Source organism: Dermacentor albipictus, chromosome 5 (assembly GCF_038994185.2).
Source record: "Dermacentor albipictus isolate Rhodes 1998 colony chromosome 5, USDA_Dalb.pri_finalv2, whole genome shotgun sequence".
NCBI classification, from domain to species: Eukaryota; Metazoa; Arthropoda; class Arachnida; order Ixodida; family Ixodidae; genus Dermacentor; species Dermacentor albipictus.
In genome coordinates, this window is record NC_091825.1 from 12,452,483 (window position 1) to 12,474,260 (window position 21,778).

The 21,778-nt window shown below is 49.3% G+C and overlaps 2 protein-coding genes across 7 annotated transcripts in view; one reads left to right on the top strand and one right to left on the bottom strand.

Annotated features, from left to right (window-relative positions):
* The window catches only part of Cdk8 (cyclin-dependent kinase 8), a 349,166-nt gene that overhangs the window by 110,001 nt on the left and 217,387 nt on the right, over positions 1 to 21,778 (top strand). For all 6 annotated transcript variants that reach the window (XM_065451716.1, XM_065451720.1, XM_065451722.1 and 3 more), the window contains exon 8: positions 582 to 725. In XM_065451716.1, the coding sequence (XP_065307788.1) occupies positions 582 to 725 (144 nt within the window). The remainder of the gene's footprint in view (positions 1 to 581; positions 726 to 21,778) is intronic.
* The window catches only part of LOC135918051 (uncharacterized), a 468,520-nt gene that overhangs the window by 96,440 nt on the left and 350,302 nt on the right, over positions 1 to 21,778 (bottom strand). The window lies entirely within an intron of this gene.

Consider the following 21,778-nt stretch of genomic DNA (forward strand, 5'->3'; position numbering starts at 1 on the left):
GGGGCGAAATGCGAAAACACCCGTGTACTTAGATTTAGGTGCACGTTAAAGAACCCCAGGTGGTCAAAATTTCCGGAGTCCCCCACTACGGCGTGCCTCATAATCAGAAAGTGGTTTTGGCACGTAAAACCCCATATATTATTATTATTATTATTACACTTCTAAGCTTATCATTTGATGAAAAATGTTCTAAAAGGACAACTGGTGCAAGGCCTACAAGTTAATGGGCACAGGTTGGTTAACCAGACAGAGAATAAGTTTTGCTCAGTTTTCCAAAATAAGATGGGTCAAATGAACAAGCTTTTATTGTATTGGTGTAATAGGAGTCTATTTTTACTGTTGGCAATACAATTGCAATGTTTCGTCATAGTAAAGTGAAAAAAGCTTGCTAATAAATGGATTTGCATATCATTATTCAATATTTAATTTATTTGTATTCGATCCATATTTGAAAGCTTTGATATTTGCATGCCCTTAGTTTTCAGCATCCAGAACATTTTTGTTTAGTGAAATATTTGTTTGGATGTGAAGCTGCTTGCATCCTTGATGACTGACTTGCATGGTTGCCCTTTAACATGCAGACATCTGGGCCATTGGGTGCATCTTTGCTGAGCTGTTGACCTCGGAGCCCATCTTCCACTGCCGGCAGGAGGACATCAAGACCAGCAATCCTTACCACCATGACCAGCTTGACCGCATCTTCAATGTCATGGGATTTCCCCATGGTTGGTGTGCTTATCATGTGCTTGCACTTGTGAGCTTAATATGAGCACTAGGCATGCATGACTTCTGCAACTCAATTGCTCATTTGTTCTCATTTAAATATTGCAGATAGGAGGTATTCTTTGGGGCGTGCAGTTTCATTCCATATTTGAGTGCATTAGTTGAGTGTGTACCATAAAAAGCCGCATATAATATGAACCTGCATATAGTACGAGGTGAAATTTTTGGGACGCGAAATGGAAATAAAGTTTTATCAACGTATAATACGAGTTAGGAAAACGAGAGGAAAACATTTATTTAAATTGCACTCCGCAGTTCAATCGCTGTCTTCCTCAGCTGCGCTCTCTTCGGATAGTTCCTTGTCGGACATATCTTCCCAGAGGTACTCATCCTCTGTGCCATCGAGCGCGTTCGAGATGTCGTACTTCTTGAATGCACGATGCACACGGTCCTCTGGTATGCTAGCCCATGCGTCCACAATCTACTTGCATAGCGTGGCTGGCGAAGCCTGCTTCAGTCGCCCGGTTGGCGTCACTGCAGGCTCACCTGAGCGCATCCAATCTGGGTAGCACCGCTTGACCGCGTCCTCGAATGGCTTGTTCACGCAAACATCTAAAGCCTGCAGCATGAGACATCATCCGACCAGGGATATTGACAAGTTCACAGCCTCTTCACTGAGTCGGCCGAATGGCAACAAAATGCGTCCAGCACGAGGATAGACGGGAATGACAACAGTGTGCCGGGCAGCCTATGCCAGACGGACTTTATCCAATCGAGCTCAAGATTCTCGTTCATCCAGCCTTTCTCATGGCATCTCACGACCACATTTTTTGGCAGCTCCTAACCTTTAGGCACTGTCTTGCGCTTGAAGACGACATAGGGCGGGAGCTTGTGTCCGTCTGCCATGCACGACAACATGACCGTAACTTGCGTTTTTTCGTTGCCAGTGGACGTTACATAAACTTGTTTAGAGCCCTTTTTGTGCACGGTGAGAGGCGATGGCATGTCCAGATAAACCGGCGTTTGGTCAGCATTGCTGATTTGCCCTAGCTGGAAGTTCTTGGACATCTGCAGTGAAATAATGTGGCGCTGGAAAGCCACAAGCAGCTCTTCGAACGATTCTGGCAGCTTTTGCGAAATCAAAGTTCGGCAGCAAAAGGAAAATCCAGCATGGCGCATGTAGCGATAAATCCAGTGCTTGCTCACTTTGAAAGCAGAGATGGGTAGCCCTCTTTCTCTTGCAGGCTCGTTACCTTTTGCCTGCATAAGCCCCACGCTCACAGCTAGATGCGCGGCTCACTGTTGGCGTATGAACTCCGTCAGGGCAAGTTCGACTTCTGGGAATGTCCCACCCTTCGAGTTGCAAAAGATTCTTCGTGTTCCGCTGCATGTGAAAAGGGCTTCCTTCTGTCAATGCCATCCGCGAATGCTTCCCTCGTCGACACGAAACTGCCTCCCGGCTGCACTGTTGCCAATGTCCTGTGCAGCTAAAATAACCTTTCTCTTGAAAGCAGCCGAGTGCTGTTTTCGTGGTCAGGACATCTTGGTCCTTCAATGCGGAATAAAAAAGATGCACTTCGCGAAGCATGATTTGAAAGTGTGCTGCCAAGGTAATATGGATAGAATTGAACATGCTCTCAGGAACGGAGGAAGCCTAAAAACAGTGAAGAAGAAACTAGGAATTGGCAAGAATCAGGTGTACGCGTTAAGAGACAAAGCCGGCTATATCATTACTAATATGGATGAGATAGTTCAAGTGGCTGAGGAGTTCTATAGAGATTTATGCAGTGCCAGTGGCACCCACGACGATAATGGAAGAGAAAATAGTCTAGAGGAATTCGAAATCCCAAAGGTAACGCTGGAAGAAGTAAAGAAAGCCTTGGGAGATATGCAAAGGGGGAAGGCAGCTGGGGAGGATCAGGTAACAGCAGATTTGTTGAAGGATGGTGGGAAGATTGTTCTAGAGAAACTGGCCACCCTGTATACGCAATGCGTCATGACCTCGAGCGTACCGGAATCTTGGAAGAATGCTAACATAATCCTAACCCATAAGAAAGGGGACGCCAAAGACTTGAAAAGTATAGACCGATCAGCTTACTGTCCGTTGCCTACAAACTATTTACTAAGGTAATCGCAAATAGAATCAGGAACACCTTAGACTTCTGTCAAGCAAAGGACCAGGCAGGATTCCGTAAAGGCTACTCAACAAAAGATCATATTCACACTATCAATCAGGTGATAGAGAAATGTGCGGAATATAACCAACCCTTATATATAGCTTTCATTGATTACGAGAAAGTGTTTGATGCTGTCGAAACCTCAGCAGTCATGGAGGCATTACGGAATCGGGGTGTAGACGAGCCGTATGTAAAAATGCTGAAAGATATCTATAGCGGCTCCACAGCCACCGTAGTCCTCCATAAAGAAAGCAACAAAATCCCAATAAAGAAAGGCGTCAGGCAGGGAGGTACGATCTCTCCAATGCTATTCACAGCGTGTTTACAGGAGGTATTCAGAGACCTGGATTGGGAAGAAATAGGGATAAAAGTTAATGGAGAATACCTTAGTAACTTGCGATTCGCTGATGATATTGCCTTGCTTAGTAACTCAGGGGACCAATTGCAATGCATGCTCACTGACCTGGAGAGGCAAAGCAGAAGAGTGGGTCTAAAAATGAATCTGCAGAAAACTAAAGTAATGTTTAACAGTCTCGGAAGAGAACAGCAATTTACAATAGGCAGCGAGGCACTGGAAGTCGCAAGGGAATACATCTACTTAGGGCAGGTAGTGACGGCGGATCCGGATCATGAGACGGAAATAATCAGAAGAATAAGAATGGGCTGGGGTGCGTTTGGCAGGCAATCTCAGATCATGGACAACAGGTTGCCATTATCCCTCAAGAGAAAAGTGTATAAGAACTACGTCTTACCAGTACTCACGTACGGGGCAGAAACCTGGAGGCTTACGAAAAGGGTTCTATTCAAATTGAGGACGACGCAACGAGCTATGGAAAGAAGAATGATAGGCGTAACGTTAAGGGATAAGAAAAGAGCAGATTGGGTGAGGCAACTGTTGTGTTCGGCGGTAGCCGCAGATGAACCACGAATACAGTCACGGCCGCAACGGAACTAGCCCTCTTTATTCAGAGGCATGTATATGTACAGGTGGAAACACTGGCGCCTACTGGCGGCGTGTAAGGGCAAACAGAAACTGAAACTAATATACTACATATTCCCCTCCTTACAAGAACAAGGTAACAAGAACAACAAGTTACAAGAACAAGGCAACAAGTTACAAGAACAAGGTAACTAATAATAGATTAGTGTTGTTACACATATATACAGTATTTGCAATTAATTACAATTATCTTCACTATACATGTCATGTGCTCAACATTAATAATACTGTATGGAATAATTATACAGCATGGCCTAGGACAAGCAACGCCAAAAAGACAAAGCAAAAACGTCAAATTGCTCGCAGAAACACAGGCATGTGCACATAGTTCGTGCAGCACTCAAGTTCTGACACTGCACCCGTCTGCACCTAGCACCCAAGCTACATGTGGTCCCGGTATCGATCTGGAGGCCTTCTGTTCCTCGGTGGTTGGACCCGACGTTGAAGCACACGGTCATCCGGCATAGCTGACGCTGGAGCTCGTAGCGTGGGCGTAGCTGGTGAGGCTTCGGGACGAGCTGTTGAGGCGTAATCGTTGGATTGCCGAGATGCCGACGACGGAGTCACGGGTTCGGAAACAGCATTATGCGGCTGATTCCATGTGGCTGAAGCTGCAGGTACCCTGGATAGCTTCGACGCGTTCCAGGTTCGTCCATCATCAAGCCGAAACGTTGATGGACCTTGTTGACTGATTACCTTTCTCGGGTGGCTAAACGCGAGGTCTCCCTTAACCGATATTCCAGGTTTTCTTATTCTAACGTAATCACCAACAGACACTGTTGTCTTCTTCGCGGCCCTGCGATGGTCTGTGTACTCTTTGCTGTAGTCTTGCTTGCTCTTAACTCGTTGGCGCAGACGATGAAGTTCGGAAACAGGATCGCTGAAGAAAGCTGGTGACGGGTGACCCACAACGTCAAGGCGTGTTCTCGGTCGCCGTCCGTGTAGGAGAACAGACGGTGGAACTCCCGTAGTGGCATGTGGCGTGCAGCGATATATGCCCAAATACTCTGTAACTGCTTGGCGAAGCGGACGCTGTTCCAGCATAGCGACCTGCACAAAATTCTTGAAGACCCGGTTAAACCGCTCGACTAGTCCGTTCGCTTGGGGGTAGTAAACGGAAGAGTGCACAAGGCGGATGGCGCGATCTTTGAGGAACTCAATGAACTCCCTAGATGAGAACTGGGGCCCGTTGTCGCAGACCACCACGTCCGGATAGCCTTCACGGGCGAACACGTGAAGCAAAAAGTTGACGACTGTGCGGGAGGATACTTCACTGCAGAATTGAACATCTGGCCACTTGGAAAAATAGTCGATGAGCGTAATGGCATATCTGCAGTCATGTGGGGCTCTCTCTATAGGGCCGACGATGTCAACAGCAAGCTTCTGCCATGGACGCTCTGGCAGGGGTACTGGCTGCAAAGGGGTGGCAGCAGTCTTCGTACTTTTGTCAGCCATCTGACATATGCTGCAGTTCTGGATGGAAAGCTCCACTTGCCTGTCCATGCCTGGCCACCAGTACCGTTCTCGTAGCCGAGCTTTTGTTCGAACAATACCAGGATGAGCTTCATGGGCAGCAGCGATTACCTGCGGTGTGAGAACCAAGGGAATGACGATTCGTTCGCCGCGCAGGAGCAGATTGTCAACGACGGACAATTCTTCACGTACCAAGAAGAAAGGCTGAAGTTCGCCCGAGAGCGTCTTATGTGCAGGCCAAGATGTGGCGACATAGATCTTGACTTGTTCTAACATGCAGTCATCACGAAGGGCCTGTTGAAACTGCTCTTTAGTGAGGCACGGTAACTCAACAAAGGACACAACCTCATCAAATGAGACATTTTCCTGCGGAGACGGAACTGGAAGGCGGGAAAGGGCATCCGCCACCTGGTTTTGAGACCCCTTCCGATACTCTACTGTATAATTGTAGTGAAGCAGCCGTTCGGACCAGCGTGCAATGCGAAGGGGGCGGCGCCCAGTGCCTTGAGAAGAGAGCAGCGAGACCAAAGCTTGGTGGTCCGTGCGCAATGTGAAAGGCCGTCCCCACAAGTACGTATGCCAATGCTCACAGGCCCAAACACACGCCAGCGCTTCACGCTCTCCAACTCCGTATTTCTTCTCTGCAGGTGAAAGTGTGCGTGAAGCAAAGGCAACAGTTCGCAGCATGTGGCCATCAACCTGCTGGAGAACAGCACCCAGTCCGCAGTCGGACGCGTCAGTGGACACTACAACCGGAAGGGACGCATCAAACATGTGCAGGACTTTGCTGGAAGAGAGCAGAAACTTCACCTGGGCGAAACTGGCGTCTACAGCATCATTCCATATGAATGGCTGGTTCTTCCGTAGAAGAGCTCGCATTGGTTCTACCACATCAGCAAGCCTGGGAACGAACTTGGCATAATACTCGATCAGTCCGAGGAAAGAGCGCAGACTAGTACTATCAGTGGGCGCCGGAGTATTCATAACGGAAACAATTTTCTCTGGCAAAGGAGAGATGCCTTGCGGTGTGATCCTGTGTCCCAAGAAGGAAAGTTCCTGTACGCCAAATACGCACTTGTCATTCAACTTGAGCCCTGCTTCCTTGATGCCCCGCAGTACAGCGGTCAGGTTGGCCAAGTGTTCCTGTTCGCTCTTCCCGAAAACAATGATGTCATCAATATAGAACAAAACACCAGAACATCCTTGAAGGATTTTCGACATGATTTGTTGAAATGCAGCCGGGGCGGATGCCAACCCGAAGCAAACGCGCTTGAAGCGGAAGAGGCCATCGTGAGTTATGAAAGCTGTGAAGTCACGGCTTTCAGGATCGAGCAAAACCTGGTAATAGGCCGACGCGAGGTCTAGCTTCGAAAAATGCGTTGCCCCATAAAGACTGTGGAGGAGTTCTTCTGTGTGTGGAAGAGGGAAACTATCCGTCACGACAGCTTTATTAGGCTCCCGTAGGTCCACGCAAACACGAATGCCTCCATCCTTCTTCTGAACAACAACAATCGGAGACACCCATTCTGAAGCGTTAATGCGCTCTATCACGCCCAACTGCTCTAGCCGACGAAGTTCCTCAGATACCCGAGCTCGGAGTGAAAGAGGAAGGCGGCGAAGTTTTGCTACAACGGGCGGAATCGAGAGCCTTACTTTGACACGATGCACAAACCCATTTGCTAGGCCGAGGGCGGAGTCGAAAAGACATGCAAATTCATTGCGCAACTGTGCTGGAAGACGTGCAGATGAAACCGGTTCCTGAACTGGAACTTGTACGTTGGTAGCACTGCTAGTTGACGTAGTAGTCTCAAGGCAGCGGAGGGACGAGCCATCAATCTGGAAGTCAAGAGCCATAATGGCGTCGATACCCAGAAGCGATGTACCTTGGGAGACAACGTAGAACAGAATGGACGCCTCGCGTTCCTTGTATGCGACTTTCGAAAGAAAGCACCCTCGCACTGGAATAGGCTTTTTTGAATAATCTAACAGCTGCACACGGGGCGCGGACAGCAGCACCTGTTCGGCAAAATGTTTATCAAAAAGATCCCCCGCTAGAATGGAGACTGAAGATCCCGAGTCGATAAGGAATGTTAAAGTCGTGTGACCAACTGCTACCTCCACTAGAATTCCGGCGCGGCCGGACGCGGTCACACATAGAATGCTCACAGCTTCATTGTCAATTTCACTGTCGGGCAAGGTTTCATTGTCGGGCAATGCCTGTTCGCTAAGCTCACGAACCGCAACGGCCCGTCGCTTCTTGTTGCATACCGCGCTGAAGTGACCAACGAGACCACAATGATAGCAACGTTGGCCATGGGCTGGGCAGCGGGCTGATGCGGCACGGTGCTGGCGCGAACCACAACGATAGCAGTGAGAGGACGAGTTGTATGGGCGCAGATACGAGGCAGGTTGGCGGCAGTCGTGCTGCAGGCTCGCCTCGGTATGAGGTCCACGCAGGGGCGCGTCGTTACGCGGAGTGCGGCGCGTTCCAGTGCTTCTATGGTCGTATAGCGCCATGCGAGAGTGCCCTGATATGCGCTGCACATTGCCGGAAGCAAATTCTCGAATGTCCTCATTGGCCTGTTCGACTTGTGAAGCTAATGACACTGCTCGGGGGAACGAGAGGGTCGAGCCCTCAAGAAGAAGGCGTTCGCGAAGATGCTGGGACGCGACCCCTTCCACGAACTGGTCACGAAGCGAGTCTTCCAGAGACACATAAGAACATGCTACCGCGAGAGCACGTAGTGCAGCAACGTACTCCTGTACAGACTCCCCCGGTTGTTGCATACGTCGGCGAAACCGGTGCCTTTCCGCGACGACATTGCTTGTGCTTGTGAAATGTTGCTTTAAGGTTTCGATAGCTTCGTCATAAACGGAAGGCTGAGCGGCGTCTTCGCTCGCCTTACTACGTTTACCGCCGGCAGCTGACTCACCGCTCTGGGCGGCATCCGACGTAAGCAGTAGGCTGGAGAAGATACGTTGACCCTCAACGCCGAGGCTGTGTATCAGCAGGGCCTTGCGACGTTCGGGCTTGAAGTCGGATGCTCCTGATGCCAGCAGAAAGTTCTCGAACATCCGGTACCATTGCGGCCAGGGAACAGGAGGGCGGCCGGGTACAGGCAAGAATGGGGGCGGCGGAGCGAGCCCGATACAGCTCATGGCGTAGTAAAGTTGCAGGCGCGGTTACGCCCCTCGAAAAGATCCCATCCTCGTCGCCATTGTTGTGTTCGGCGGTAGCCGCAGATGAACCACGAATACAGTCACGGCCGCAACGGAACTAGCCCTCTTTATTCGGAGGCATGTATATGTACAGGTGGAAACACTGGCGCCTACTGGCGGCGTGTAAGGGCAAACAGAAACTGAAACTAATATACTACAGCAACAAACGCGAGTTAATGACATCTTAGTTGAAATCAAGAAAAAGAAATGGGCATGGGCAGGACATGTAATGAGGAGGGAAGATAACCGATGGTCATTAAGGGTTACAGACTGGATCCCAAGGGGGGAAGAGAAGCGTAGCAGGGGGCGCCAGAAAGTTAGGTGGGCAGATGAGATTAAGAAGTTTGCAGGGACGGCATGGCCACAATCAGTACATGACCGGGGTTGTTGGAGAAGTATGGGAGAGGCCTTTGCCCTGCAGTGGGCGTAACCAGGCTGATGATGATGATGATGATGATGCCAAGGTGCACACTTAACAATACAGAAACGATGCTGTAGTCACGCAGCAATAACGAGACGAAGCCATAGCCACGTAACAATAAGGAAGTCAAGCCATAGCCACGCAGCAATAATGAAACCAAGACTTCTAGCCGAAATATATGACTGGAATTTTTGTTCGCATCCGCATTTAGTATGAGGCGAAGATTTGTGACGCTAATAATAGGAAAGAAACCTCGTATTATACCCGGGTTTTTACGGTAGTCTAAAGTTAATCAGAATGCGATCAGTCAAAAAAAGAAATGTTGAAATGTAACTGTGGTGTTATCATTGTTAGGGCTAAACTGTTCACAGAGCTATCTCTCGTCTTTCCTGCCAGTGAGTGCCGTCATCTTGGTGTAGTTGGGAAGCTCAGAGCTCCGCCTTTCAGATTCCCACGATGGCCGCATAGCAAAAAGCACAGGAGGAAAAGTTCGCCAGCATGCTGAGAGGCGCCTTCCGATTGGCTGTTGCTACGGCAACTAGTGCCCTGACGCTGCCGGTGCAGTGCTCGCCTGCTAGGCCTGCCAGTGGGCCTGCTTCGAAAAATGTTGATCTACCATTTCCTTCTTGATCATATTGTGAATGTAAGCACCAAATTTAACGTCTAAAACAAAAAAAAGCTTGAAACCGGGCACAGCTTGAAATCGGAAAGTGAAGTACAAGCCGCATCATCTTTCGATAGCAGAAGGGCAGTTGTTGCAAGGTTCATACAAGCTGATGATAAGATCACGCAGGAGATGAGTCACTGTGTCCTGCAATCTCATACTGCATCGGCAATAAAGCCACAGCGAAGCAAACCATTTCCCTCTGTCCTGGTGTATAGTGGTATAGACGGAGAGAGCCCTGACGATGTGCCGATGCCTGTGCCTCTTGCGCATACACGGGTTCGTGTTGCTACATTCCAGATCCGGTTAATGTCAACATTGGCAGAGGCATTTTTGGGTGTAATTATTATTTCCCAGTTTTGGAGTTCGAAATGTATATTTTACCAGTTCTTCTAGCTTTCCCTGTTTTTCTTAATTATAGTCTTTTTAAAGGGACACTAAAGAGAAAAGTGATGTCTTCTGCATCAGTAAATTACCTTTCTGTGACACCATAAACACCACTCTTACCACAATAAGATGCTTGGTAAACCAGAGAAAGCGCAAGAACAAAAGACGAGTGGTGATGCCTCCTTGAAGTTCCCGCACCTGATCGCTGTGACGTCATGGATTTTGAGGGCATCTGCTACGGCCTACTTAATTACATAGTGGTACAGATTGACTTCATTGTGTTCTAAAGGAACCAAATATTGTATATGGCAAGTTTCACGAACCTTTACTCAGCCAACGCGGTCCAAATGCGAGAACATACTTTGGAATCCCTGACGTCACACTGACGTGCTGGCGTCTGGGTTTTGGCGCAAAATTTAAATATTGATACTTCGACCTTCATTTTCTCATCTAATAATCAAACTATATTATTTTGAAATGACTGCCTGCAGGGTTCTCAAACAATACTTTGTTAGTCTCAACTGATATATTGTTTCGCTTTAGTGTTACTCTATAGGGGCCCTCACCAGGTCTGGCCATTTTGAGCTGACAAGCGCAGAGCGTACAATGCGCGCCAATGATCGTGTTTGCAAAGAATTACATCGCTATGCGTCGCGGAAAGGCCTTAATATTCAATCTGAACACTGTTTCCCTCTTCACTCGCGGCGAATCCGCCCGAAGAGGGACGGGGACGTAGTCGTGCCCTGCACCTACGTAGTCGTGTCCCCAATGTGACGTCGCTCGTGGTGAAATGTGACTTCGGGAATTATTCAACACAACATCTGTTATCCGTGCGATCTGTTGCTTGGGTTGAATTGAAGTTTAGAGAAATAATAAAACACAAAAATGGAATGTCTTTATGTTTTTTTTTACTTCGCACCGAAGCAAGAGAGATGTACTTCCGCTTCATCTGCTTGTTCCCACGGTTGTGTGATCACATGCACAGGTACCAAAACTATGCCATTTGATACCGTGTTCCAGTGCGTGATCACACTCTGCGATCCGCTTGTTCTGCCTCAGTATTCGTGTAGCACTGAATTATACTGCTAGTCATGTTTACTTGTGTTTCCAGTGGAATCGTGTGCTGCGCAAACGAAAACAGCTCGTGCGTGGCACGATCAGCGCAAATGCGTAGCGCAGGAAAAAAATAAAGCGAGGTGAAAAAGAAAATGAAAGTGGGGCCTGTGATGTATGTATCACGCGATCTTTGAGGGCTGGTGTGGGAGAACACAGGGAAGGAATTTCGCTTCCGAAGGCTAGACGGGGCGAGTGGAGAGAGCGTCTTGCTTGGCAGTGGAGCCCGCCTGCTGAAATCATGGGTTTGGAGCACTGAAATATTTCTATCTCGGCTATTAATGAGCCGATCTGAATTTTTGTGGCAGAATGCTCCCTAAAGGACACGTAACAACTTCCAGCATTTAACCAAAATTTGCTATGAGGTCTGGTGAGGGGCCCTTTAATGTCCCCAATTTTAGATTGGCACTGTATGCCTTCTACTCATTCAGTTCTCTTCATTCTTTTCTGCCTAAATGCTCGCGAGTCAGACTGCACAGAAGCTATGATGTAATGTCTTAAGAGATCGCAATATCATGAAATCCCGTAGAAATCGTCAACAAGGATTGACGTTTGTAAAGCTGCAACACTAGAATTTCATAACATTGGCTACTGGCCAAAGTAGGCACAGTGCCTACTGGCCCTATTTTTCTTTTTTTTTTCCTTTTTTTATGATGCTGACATCCTCCAGTTGCTTCCTCCTCCCCCCTCCTCCATGCCCCTTGCCATGTGCACTGTTTTTTGTTTCCTTTCCCTTTTACCTGTGCACAGCGCGTACTTGTTTTTGAAGTATTTGTGCGATTCACGAACGGTGTGGGTGTAGAGACATCGTGGTGCACAAGCACACAGTGAGTGCAGCTCACGAAACTGCCCACGCCAGCTAATGCTTGTTTCCCGCAAATATGAAACTTCAAGGAGCCGGTGGTAAGCCGGCGGCGCCAGCATGGCAGTGGGAGTGTGCGGAGACAGCCAATCAAAACGACGCTAGACAGTGGCGCAGGCTCTAGCCTTCTTTCTTTTTTTCTGGCAGCCATTCCCACTTTGTGACAACATTGTCAGTTGCTCTCTTTTTTTTTTGCATGTATTGCATTTTGCCATGGGTAATAGGCCGAAATGTCAGTTACACGGCCTGTTTCAAGTTACTGGCTGTGAAGTATGCAGTTGAGCATGGGAATCGTGCTGCCGGGAGGCATTTTGGAATTGACAAAGTCCCCGTGTGTTACTGGCGGCAGCGGCAGGCCTTTAAGGGACTGAAGACCAGAAAGATTGCTGGTGGGGAAGGAGAGGTCCTAGAATATGTCTGGGACCTGCGAAAGGAAGGCTGTGTCATTTCGCACGAAATGATCAGGATGCACGCTCGAGTCACAGAAAGGAAGCACGGCATCGTGACCACGGCTTTCAAAGCGAACAATAAGTGGATGACATGCTGCATGCGGCGCAATGGTCTGTGCTTGTGGATGCACACATCACTTTGTCAGCGACTGCTTCCTTGCTACGAAGAGAAGGTAGTGGACTTTTGCAAGTTTGTAATATGCCTGCAGCAGGACTGAGAATTTGTTCACTTGCAAATCGGGAACGCTGGCCAGGCGGCCCATCAACTTCGACATGCCGATGAGCAGGACAATCAATGAAAGAGGAGCACGCAGCATGCTCATTAAAACGACTGGTGCTGAGAAGCAGCGTTTCACGATAATGCTGACTATCACGGCAGACGGCAGGAAGTTGCCACTGTACGTTATCGTCAAAGGGACACTAAAGGCTAATAATAGGTCGATGTGGACTGTTTAAATACCATTCGAGAAACCTCACAACGCTTGTATTGTGCCAAGAAAATAATTAGTTTACGAGAAAATTGCATCTGAAGGGTCTGAATACCTTTCTTGAAATTCAAGTCCTCTGCCACCCAACTGAGGGAATGGTGACGTTGCATACGCCATCACTGCCCTACGATGCCGTCGGTGAGTACAACGGCGCCCGACAGATGGTGCTACCAAGCGAAGAGAGATAATGTCAGAGTGGTGGATTTTCCGCTGCAGCTGCTTTTTAGCTAAGTGGTGTAGACCGTTCGGGCATCTCGCAACATCACATGGATGTACGTTCTCTGCTACTTGCAGTTTGTGCAAGTTTCGCTGGCCAGCGAAACCAGCACAGCACTACGTGATAACTACTGAAAGGCAAAAGCATGGGCCGCACGAAGTCGAGAGAAAATGAAAGCGGTCGACTGCTTGGTCGTTGTCAAGAGTAATTTCAATGAGTTTTTTTGTCTAAACATGAAATAGAACTGAACAAGTAGCATTTTATTTCGTCTTATAATACAATACGAGGATGTTTTGCACAGTGAGTGGTTGACTACTAGTGACGGAATTAAACTGAGGAGTGCCTTTGTCATCGGGCAAGTATTTGAATTTCCCGGGGGAGTCTCTAATCATGTCATGCATTTACGTCAATTTCTCGATACTTAAGGCTCTGTATGCGATAATATTCACACCTTAGAGATTCTCGAGGACTGATCTATCACTTTAGCTTGACTTAATATTTGTCTTTAGTGTCCCTTTAAAAGGAGAACTGTGCCTAAGGCCAACATCGCAGCTGGCATACATATACGAGCCCAAGAGAAAGGATGGATGTCGACCAACCTAATGGCCGATTGGGTCCGAACTATCCGGGGACGGCGACCTGGTTCCCTGCTTTGTCCGTCTCTCCTCGTGTTCGACAGTTTTCACAGCGACCTGGGAGAGAATGTATGCCGGGAACTAAAGGAGCTGCGCACTGAGATCGCCATCATTCCAAGTGGACTCACTTCGGTGCCGCAGCCCCGTGATGTTTGTGTGAACAAGCCGTTCAAAGACAGTGGGCGCCACACAGACTGGATGACCCAGGGAGGGCACGCCCAAATGCCGACTGACAAGATTGAGAGGCCGTCCATCGAGCAGGTATGCTCCTGGATCTTGGACGCATGGCACTCGCTGCCAGCTGACTTGATCTCAAAGAGGTTCAAGAAGACTGGAATTGCAAATGCACTGGACAGCAGCGAAGAGGACCAGTTGTGGGAGCACGATATGGAAGTGGCCACTGACCTGGACGATGGGTCTAGCGATTCTGATGTAGTGTGACGTATAGAGAAACAAAGATGAGTGAAGTGCAATGAAAAAGCTGTTTGCAAATACAGTCGACACCCGCGGTAACGAAATCCCGAGGGAACGAAATTCTCGCCGCAACGAAATATTTTTGGATCCCCGGCGAACAGCCATAGGAGTCAATGCATTTCCTATCTCGTGACAACGAAACTTTTTTCTATAGGAATCCCTCATCAACAAAATTTTCTGAAACGACAGTCCGCAAATAATCTACTCATGTAACACTAGTTGTGTCCGGAAACTGCTCAAATGCATTCGTCGTGCGCTTAAATTGCATTAACTACCGCCACAGCACACTTGCGTGGCTGCCACCATCATTGTTTACAATAAAAAAAGCCTCGCACCACCTCTCGTGACAGACGACAGCGATGATGATGATGGTGCTCGTTCGCCCGTCGCAACGGGTGACTGCGCAGTGTCCGGGCCAAAAATGCAATTAGCATTTAAATGATACAAATAAAAAAAGACAAGAACCGTAGGCGATCTCGCAGTGAGCAGATTTTATTTAATCCTGTGTGCCATTAGAGCTTGTGCTAAATGCGGAGCGAAACGCCTGCGTGCGTGGCAGCCAAATCGACATCTACTACACGTGAAGGCTCCGATAACCCGGATGACGCTTTAGTATCAGTGGGCTTTGTGTACCGCTGCACATGGTCATGTGCTCAGTGTCGATGGTGCTAGAGTGCGTCAATTGTGTGTCTCTGTGCCAATCGGACCATTTGCTTTGACAGCCTGCTAAGATGCCGCCTCCAGCCAAAAAGAGGAAATTTATGACACTGCAGGATAAGGCTGCAATTATTGCCCAAGCTGAAAAGGGCAGGAAGAAAATGGATATCACCGAAGAATTTGGAATTGCGTGCAGTTCGATATCGACGATCCTGTAAAACAAGGCCTCCATTCTCGGCGCGCTCGGAAATGGTGTGAGTGTGAAAAACAAAACGGTGAGCGCTGCGGCTTTTCCAGACGTTGACAAGGCGGTGTTTGGATGGTTTTGTGAACAGCGTGCCAACAAAGTGCCGCTGTCTGGCAGAGTTCTTCAGCAGAAAGCGCTGGACTTCGCATGCATTTTCGGGCACGCTGATTTTAAGGCTAGCCCTGGCTGGTTGAGCCGTTTCAAAGCTTGCCACGACATAGTGGCCAAAGTCATTTCCGGGGAGGCAGCAGCCGTCGACCCTTTGACAATGCGTCGTGGCTGCTGACCAACAAAGAAGTATTGGACCAGTACAAGCCCTCGGACATTTACAACATAGATGAGACGGCCTTATTCTACGAGATGCTGCCATCGAAGACCCTGGACTTAAAAGGCCAGAAATGCCGCGGGGGGAAACACAGCAAGCGGCGTGTAACAATTTTGTTGTGCACCAACATGGACGGCACAGATAAACGGCCACTGCTTGTAATCGGCAGAAGTAGGAAGCCCCGCTGCTTCATGGGAAATCGTCGGCTGCCCGTACAGTACACCGCGAACCTGAAGGCGTGGATGACCCGGGACATATTTGGCAGCTGGCTCGAGGCCTTCGATACGGACATGCGGAATGCAGGCAGATCGGTCTTCCTTTTTTTGGACAATTGCAGTGCCCATCATGTTGATGACGTGGAACTGGGAAACGTGTGCTTGGTTTTTTTCCACCGAACTGCACTTCCGTGCTGCAGCGGCTTGATCAAGGCGTCATTCATGGCGTCAAGTGCGCCTACAAGGAGAGGCTGATTCAGCGTCTGCTGCTGAACCTCCAGTTGAAGCGTCCCACCGTAGTGGACATGTTCATGGCACTTGAGATGATGGCTGCTGCATGGGTTGCGACATCGCCAGCCGTGATAGCTAATTGTTTTAATCATGCCGGCTTCATTGCCACTCGGCAAGCATCATGCGCTGGTCCAGTGGCATCGCAAGAAGATTTGCCTGAAGGTGCACTAGTTGACAGTGCTGACGGTGCAGTGCCGCCATCGCTGGCCCACGCATGGGATGAACTTTCTGCCGTGACAGATGGTGTTCTGGATGGCCTCAGCATCAATGAGTTCGTTCGAGTGGATGAAGGTGTTGTTGTCCATGAAGAGATGACTGATGAGGTCATCATAAGTAGCGTTTGCCAAGGTGCCGACGACGCCGACGACCACCATACACCAAATCAAGTGAGGACTGCGAACCTGCGGGATGTGTTGAATGCCTTCGATGTAATTCGATCATTTTTCGGTGAGCATGATGTGTGGAGTCTCCTCCGTGTGCTCTTGGTACAAAGGAACGACAACACAGTAGTGCAAACAATCACAAGGGCATTTATTGCACATTTTTTAGATCAATGCCTGCTACTCAGATGCTACTCAGTCACAGCTACTCAGATGTGAATGGAGAATGGAGGCCATGTTCACTTGAACGAAGCTCCCTTCCTTGAGTCGAACGAGTAATTTCAATTCATGCGAGGCTAACTAGAATGAGGGACGCAAAGTGCAACACCTCAACGCCACGGTCCACCGGGTTGTGTCCCTCCACGTGCGACAGGCAGCTTCGTAAAGCCTTAGGCCTAAAACGTCGCTACTCTGACAACAACCGGCATCCAACAAACAACACCCAAAATGAGCGCAAAACAGGCAGCCGCGAGGAGACGTCAGCTCTGTGAGGTGGTCCTACTCCGCTCAGTGCACACAGCATCCGAGTTGAAGGCGCCCACCGTCCCAGACGGTGTCGGAGCGCCCGGTGCCAGGCCGGAATACCAGTCAGCCCGTAGTGGCAACCGTGGCCCACGGCCACCTGGCTCCCAGAGCCGTGACTTCATCCAAGTCAAAGAGATAGAAGAAGCTATTTACATAAGAAAATCGGACCACCCACGAGGCTTCCGTACTCACTCGCTTCAGGCTTGGCAATGCTCCGCGGGCGCTGAGCCTCGCTCTCCCAGGATGCAGACCACGTGGCTCTCGTACCAACGAATGCCATTAAAAAAAAACACTTGCGAAAAGGCTTAGCATGTTGACATGTTCACACACTGCAGCCACCGTCACCTCGCTCAAGAAAGCACGCCGCCGACGCTAGCGATCAAAATTTACGCTACGCCTAGCTTCGGTTCAAACAAAGGTCTCGAACGAAGCAAAACTGTTAAAACTATCGTCCGATGCCCCAAGAGCCCCACGTTGGGCAGCCAGATGTGGAGTCTCCTCCGTGTGCTCTTGGGACAAAGGAGCGACAACACAGTAGTGCAAACAATCACAAGGGCATTTATTGCACCTTTCTTAGATCAATGCCTGCTAGCCGAGTTTCTATCCACAAAACATGCCGATGGGCGTGCGACAAATCTAGAAGTCCGACTCACCACGACCGGAAACGAGTGAATATGTTCGCCCCATGCTGGATCCCAACGCCTGGTCGTTCGCGTGTATAGTCACGCGAATCGTGGCGCGTTCGAAGGCGGCCACGCGAGACGGTCTCGCCGAAGCATCGGTCGGCGCGCGGCACGGCACGTCCGTCCCGCTTGCTTCCCGAACCCAAAGAGAGCAAGCTCCTTCCTTTCGGCGGCCAGGTAACCTCGCCTGTCGGCGGCGTTAGCAGCACTACACTCGCGCCATCTCTCGCACTGCGCTTCATACACATCGACCGCCGCGGGCGTCACGCAGGCCACGCGGCAAAGCGGGAGTACAGGAGATGTGCTATGTGGGAAAAACATCAGGAGACGCGCGAGAGTCGCGCATCCCCACAGATGACGATGTGGCAATGGACCACTTCTTGCAGTGCAAGTCCAGAGCAGTAAAATTGCTGCAAGGCAACGCTCGGAAAAGTAAGCTGACTGACTTTCGGCAAGAATTTTTTTTTTTTGCAAGCCAATTTCCTTCTCTGTCTTTTCTGCCTCATTCTCGCGCTAACGAAATTTCCGCAAAAGCGAAATGTTTTGCTTTCCCCGGCGATTTTGCTATTGCGGGTTTCGTCTGTAGTGTACACATATATTTACTGCACAAGGTAAGCTATCTAATGCATTTTTTTTGCATTACCATATTTCTTGCTCATCTCGAAAAAGCTTTTGTAAAATTTATCTCACATAATGAACGCACCTGCCAACTCTGCTTTGGTTTCGCAGAAAAAAAAAAAGAGGGTCATCCATTACGCAAGTAAATACAGTACGTGTGCTTATGAGTTGAATTAAAGGAATGATAAATTAATGGAAATGAAAGTGGATGGAAAAACAGCTGGCTGCACGTTGGCACAAACCCACATCTTTGCATTATGCATGCGATGCTATTACCTATTGAGCTACGGTGGCGCCGTCTTCCCATCCATTTTCGGGGGTACTTATGTTTATCTACTAGGACTAAACCTGGAAGTGTTAGTCAGTGCTACACCACACGGCCTTGACTGCGTATGTGGAACATCCTTTTTTTTTTGCTGCGGGTGTCACGTGTACATGATCTTTTTGGGTAAAGGCAACTGGTCAATAAACCCACGCATGCTACTTGAAGGCATCAATGCTGCTGGACTCGAGCACTTGCTATGTAATGATATCCCAAATTTTTAACACAGGAAGAATTGTAACTTCTTTTTTCTTTACAGACCTAAAAGAAAGTTATTACATATTGTTACGGTGAAGGGAAGGAAGAAGTTGATTTTGGACTGGAGGAAGACGAGGTCTGGCAGTTGCCTGAACGCCATATACACCAGTTGTAAATATTCATTATTTTACCCTCGTGGGCCTTCTTTCTTCCTGCAACATTTTGGTAGAAGGTGCGGGGTACAATCACGGAACTTCGTAGCAGACGTCATCTACCTGCCGCCACAACGGCAAATCAACTGACACGAGTGACAACGCCTCAGCAGCCCGTGCCAACGGTCTTCTTCACTCATCCGTGCGACCCGGGGACATATTGTGGCACGGACAATGCCGACGTCGAGGACTGGCTTACGATGTACGAGCGAGTGTTCGACAACAACAGATGGGATCTAACAAACTATGATGCTAGGAAACATGATATTTTATCTGAGAGGAACTGCGAAGCAATGGTACGACACACATGAAGCTGACCTAACGAGCTGGGATGTCTGCAAAGAAAACATGCGAGACCTGTTCGGCAGACCTGTCGGTCGTCAGCTGACAGCAAAAACAGTACTTGCGTGCCGCTTTCAGACGTCCACAGAATCCTATGTCGTGTACATACAGGATGTGCTGGCCCTCTGTCGCAAGGCTGATCACAACATGACCGAGGCAGACAAGATTGGTGACATACTGAGAGGTATTGCAGACGATGCCTTCAATCTCCTGATGTGCAAGGATTGTGCCACTGTGGATGCAATTATAAAGGAGTGCCGGCGTTTCGAACAAGTGAAGGGCCACCGCATCGCTCAAACTTTTGACCGATTGCCCAATACTGCCGCTACATCTTCTTGCGAAGACCCGCCGCGCTTCGTTCACACCACACGATCGGAAGAAATAATGCGCATCGTTCGCCGTGAGCTTGAGCCCGGCCCCGCCTCCAGTTCGTTCAGGCTGTCGGGAAAGCATGCCCGCTATCTTCCCTATACAAGCGGTCGTTCGGGTGGAAATAGCAAGTTTGGGCATTACATCTCTCTGCTCGGTCTGACATGCAAACACCTACCAGATTACTCTGGCCGCTCTCTGCCAGACGTAAAGCTTTCCGCCACTTCTTCGCAACCCCGCTGAGTGGCGCACAGCGGATGATAAACCCATCTGTTTTAATTCTTCTGGCATAGGACACATTGCCCGTCATTGCCGCAACGACTGGTTGTCGCCTCCTCGGTGGTTGTCTCCGAGTCACTACCGCCAAGTACCAGACAATCGTACTTTCTCACCCTATGCGCTGACTAGGAGCATCAACGCCGACAGTGCTCCACCAAGATCCAGCCGCTCCCCGTCTCCGCAAGGTCATAGGTCCCATTTGCCTCTCGTTCACCGCTCTTCGTCCCCTTCTGCAACACGTCGCTTTTCTTCGGGACACTAGGCGGTGCAGCTCCCAGAGGTAAAGCTGCAACTCTGACCCGGCCCACAAATCCTCTGTTGACCCTGCCTACATGTGAAAACCTACTGGACATTGAAGTTGATGGCATTCCTGTTAGATCTCTTTGATACAGGAGTGCAGCTTTCAGTTACGAGCGCTGCTCTCCGCCGAAGGCTCAAAAAGGTTCTGACACCCGCCGTACCATGCACTGTGCGAGTCGCTGATGGGAGTACTTCATCTGTCCTTGGAATGTACACAGCACGTGTGACCGTTGGGAGCCATTATACCGTTGTTCTATTTATCGCGCTTGAACACTGTCCACATGACCTAATTCTCGGCCTCGACTTCCTTTCGAAACACTCTGCCCAAATTGACTGCTCCGCAGGTGTTGTACAGTTGGATCTGCCGCTTCCTGTCGACGCAACCACTTGTGCTACACACCGCTTATGCTCTGCCGAGTTTGCAAGACTGTCTCCACAGGCAGCTACAAATGTCCTCCTGATGTCCTGTCCTACCGTGCCTGATGGCGAGTACATCGTGTCGCCGCCTACTGACGGGGTTTTGTCGCGCAGTATTGCCCTACTGAGCACCTTAATCCGGATCCGCGAAAACTGCGCTCGTGTGCCCATCCTCAATTTTAGATTTTTGTAGCCTGTGCTGCCCCACGGTATCACCATAGCGCATATCACTCCTTTGGAAGAATTTGAGATTTCTTCTTTGACCTCTGAATCCTTCCTCAGTACCAACGGACCTTTATCACCCACTCCTTTGTACTCGACGCCTGCGGACGTTGTTTCTAAGATGATCGCCCCTGACCTTCCTTCCAAGCAAACAACAGCTCTTCATCACCTCCTGTCATCTGTTCGGGACATCTTTGATTTGGACGGCTGTCCACTTGGCCAGACATCTTTTGTCACGCATCGCATCAACACCGATGACGCCAGCCTCATTCATAGGCAGCCATTTTGTGTCTTCGCAACAGAACAGGCTATCATTTATCGCTCTATGCGCCGTTATGTCGCTTCTTGTGACCTGTGTCAGCACCGAAAGATGCCTGCTATGCCTCCCACTGGTTTTCTTCAGCCAATTGATATCCCTACAGAGCTCTTCTTCCGTGTGGGCCTCGACCTCCTTGACCCCTTTCCAATTTCCATCAAAGGAAACAAATGGATTGCTGTAGCACCTTATTATGCCACGAGATACGTGATTGCACGAGCGCTGCCAACCAGCTGTGCTATAGATGTTGCCGACTTCTTACTACACGACGTCATCCTGCACCACGGCGCCCGTCGCCAGTTGCTGACACACCGCAGCTGCTACTTTCTCTCGAAGGTCGTCGATGATCTGCTCCACTCCTGTTCTACAGAACACCAGATTGGTACCGCGTACCACCCTCAAATGAACGGCTTCACCGAGCGACAGAACTGCACTCTAACTGAAATGCTGGCCCTGTATGTTTTCGGCGATCACCGCGACTGGGACGTCGCTTTACCAAACACCACTTTCGCGTACAACTCGTCCCGTCATGACACTGCCACATTTTCACTATTTTAC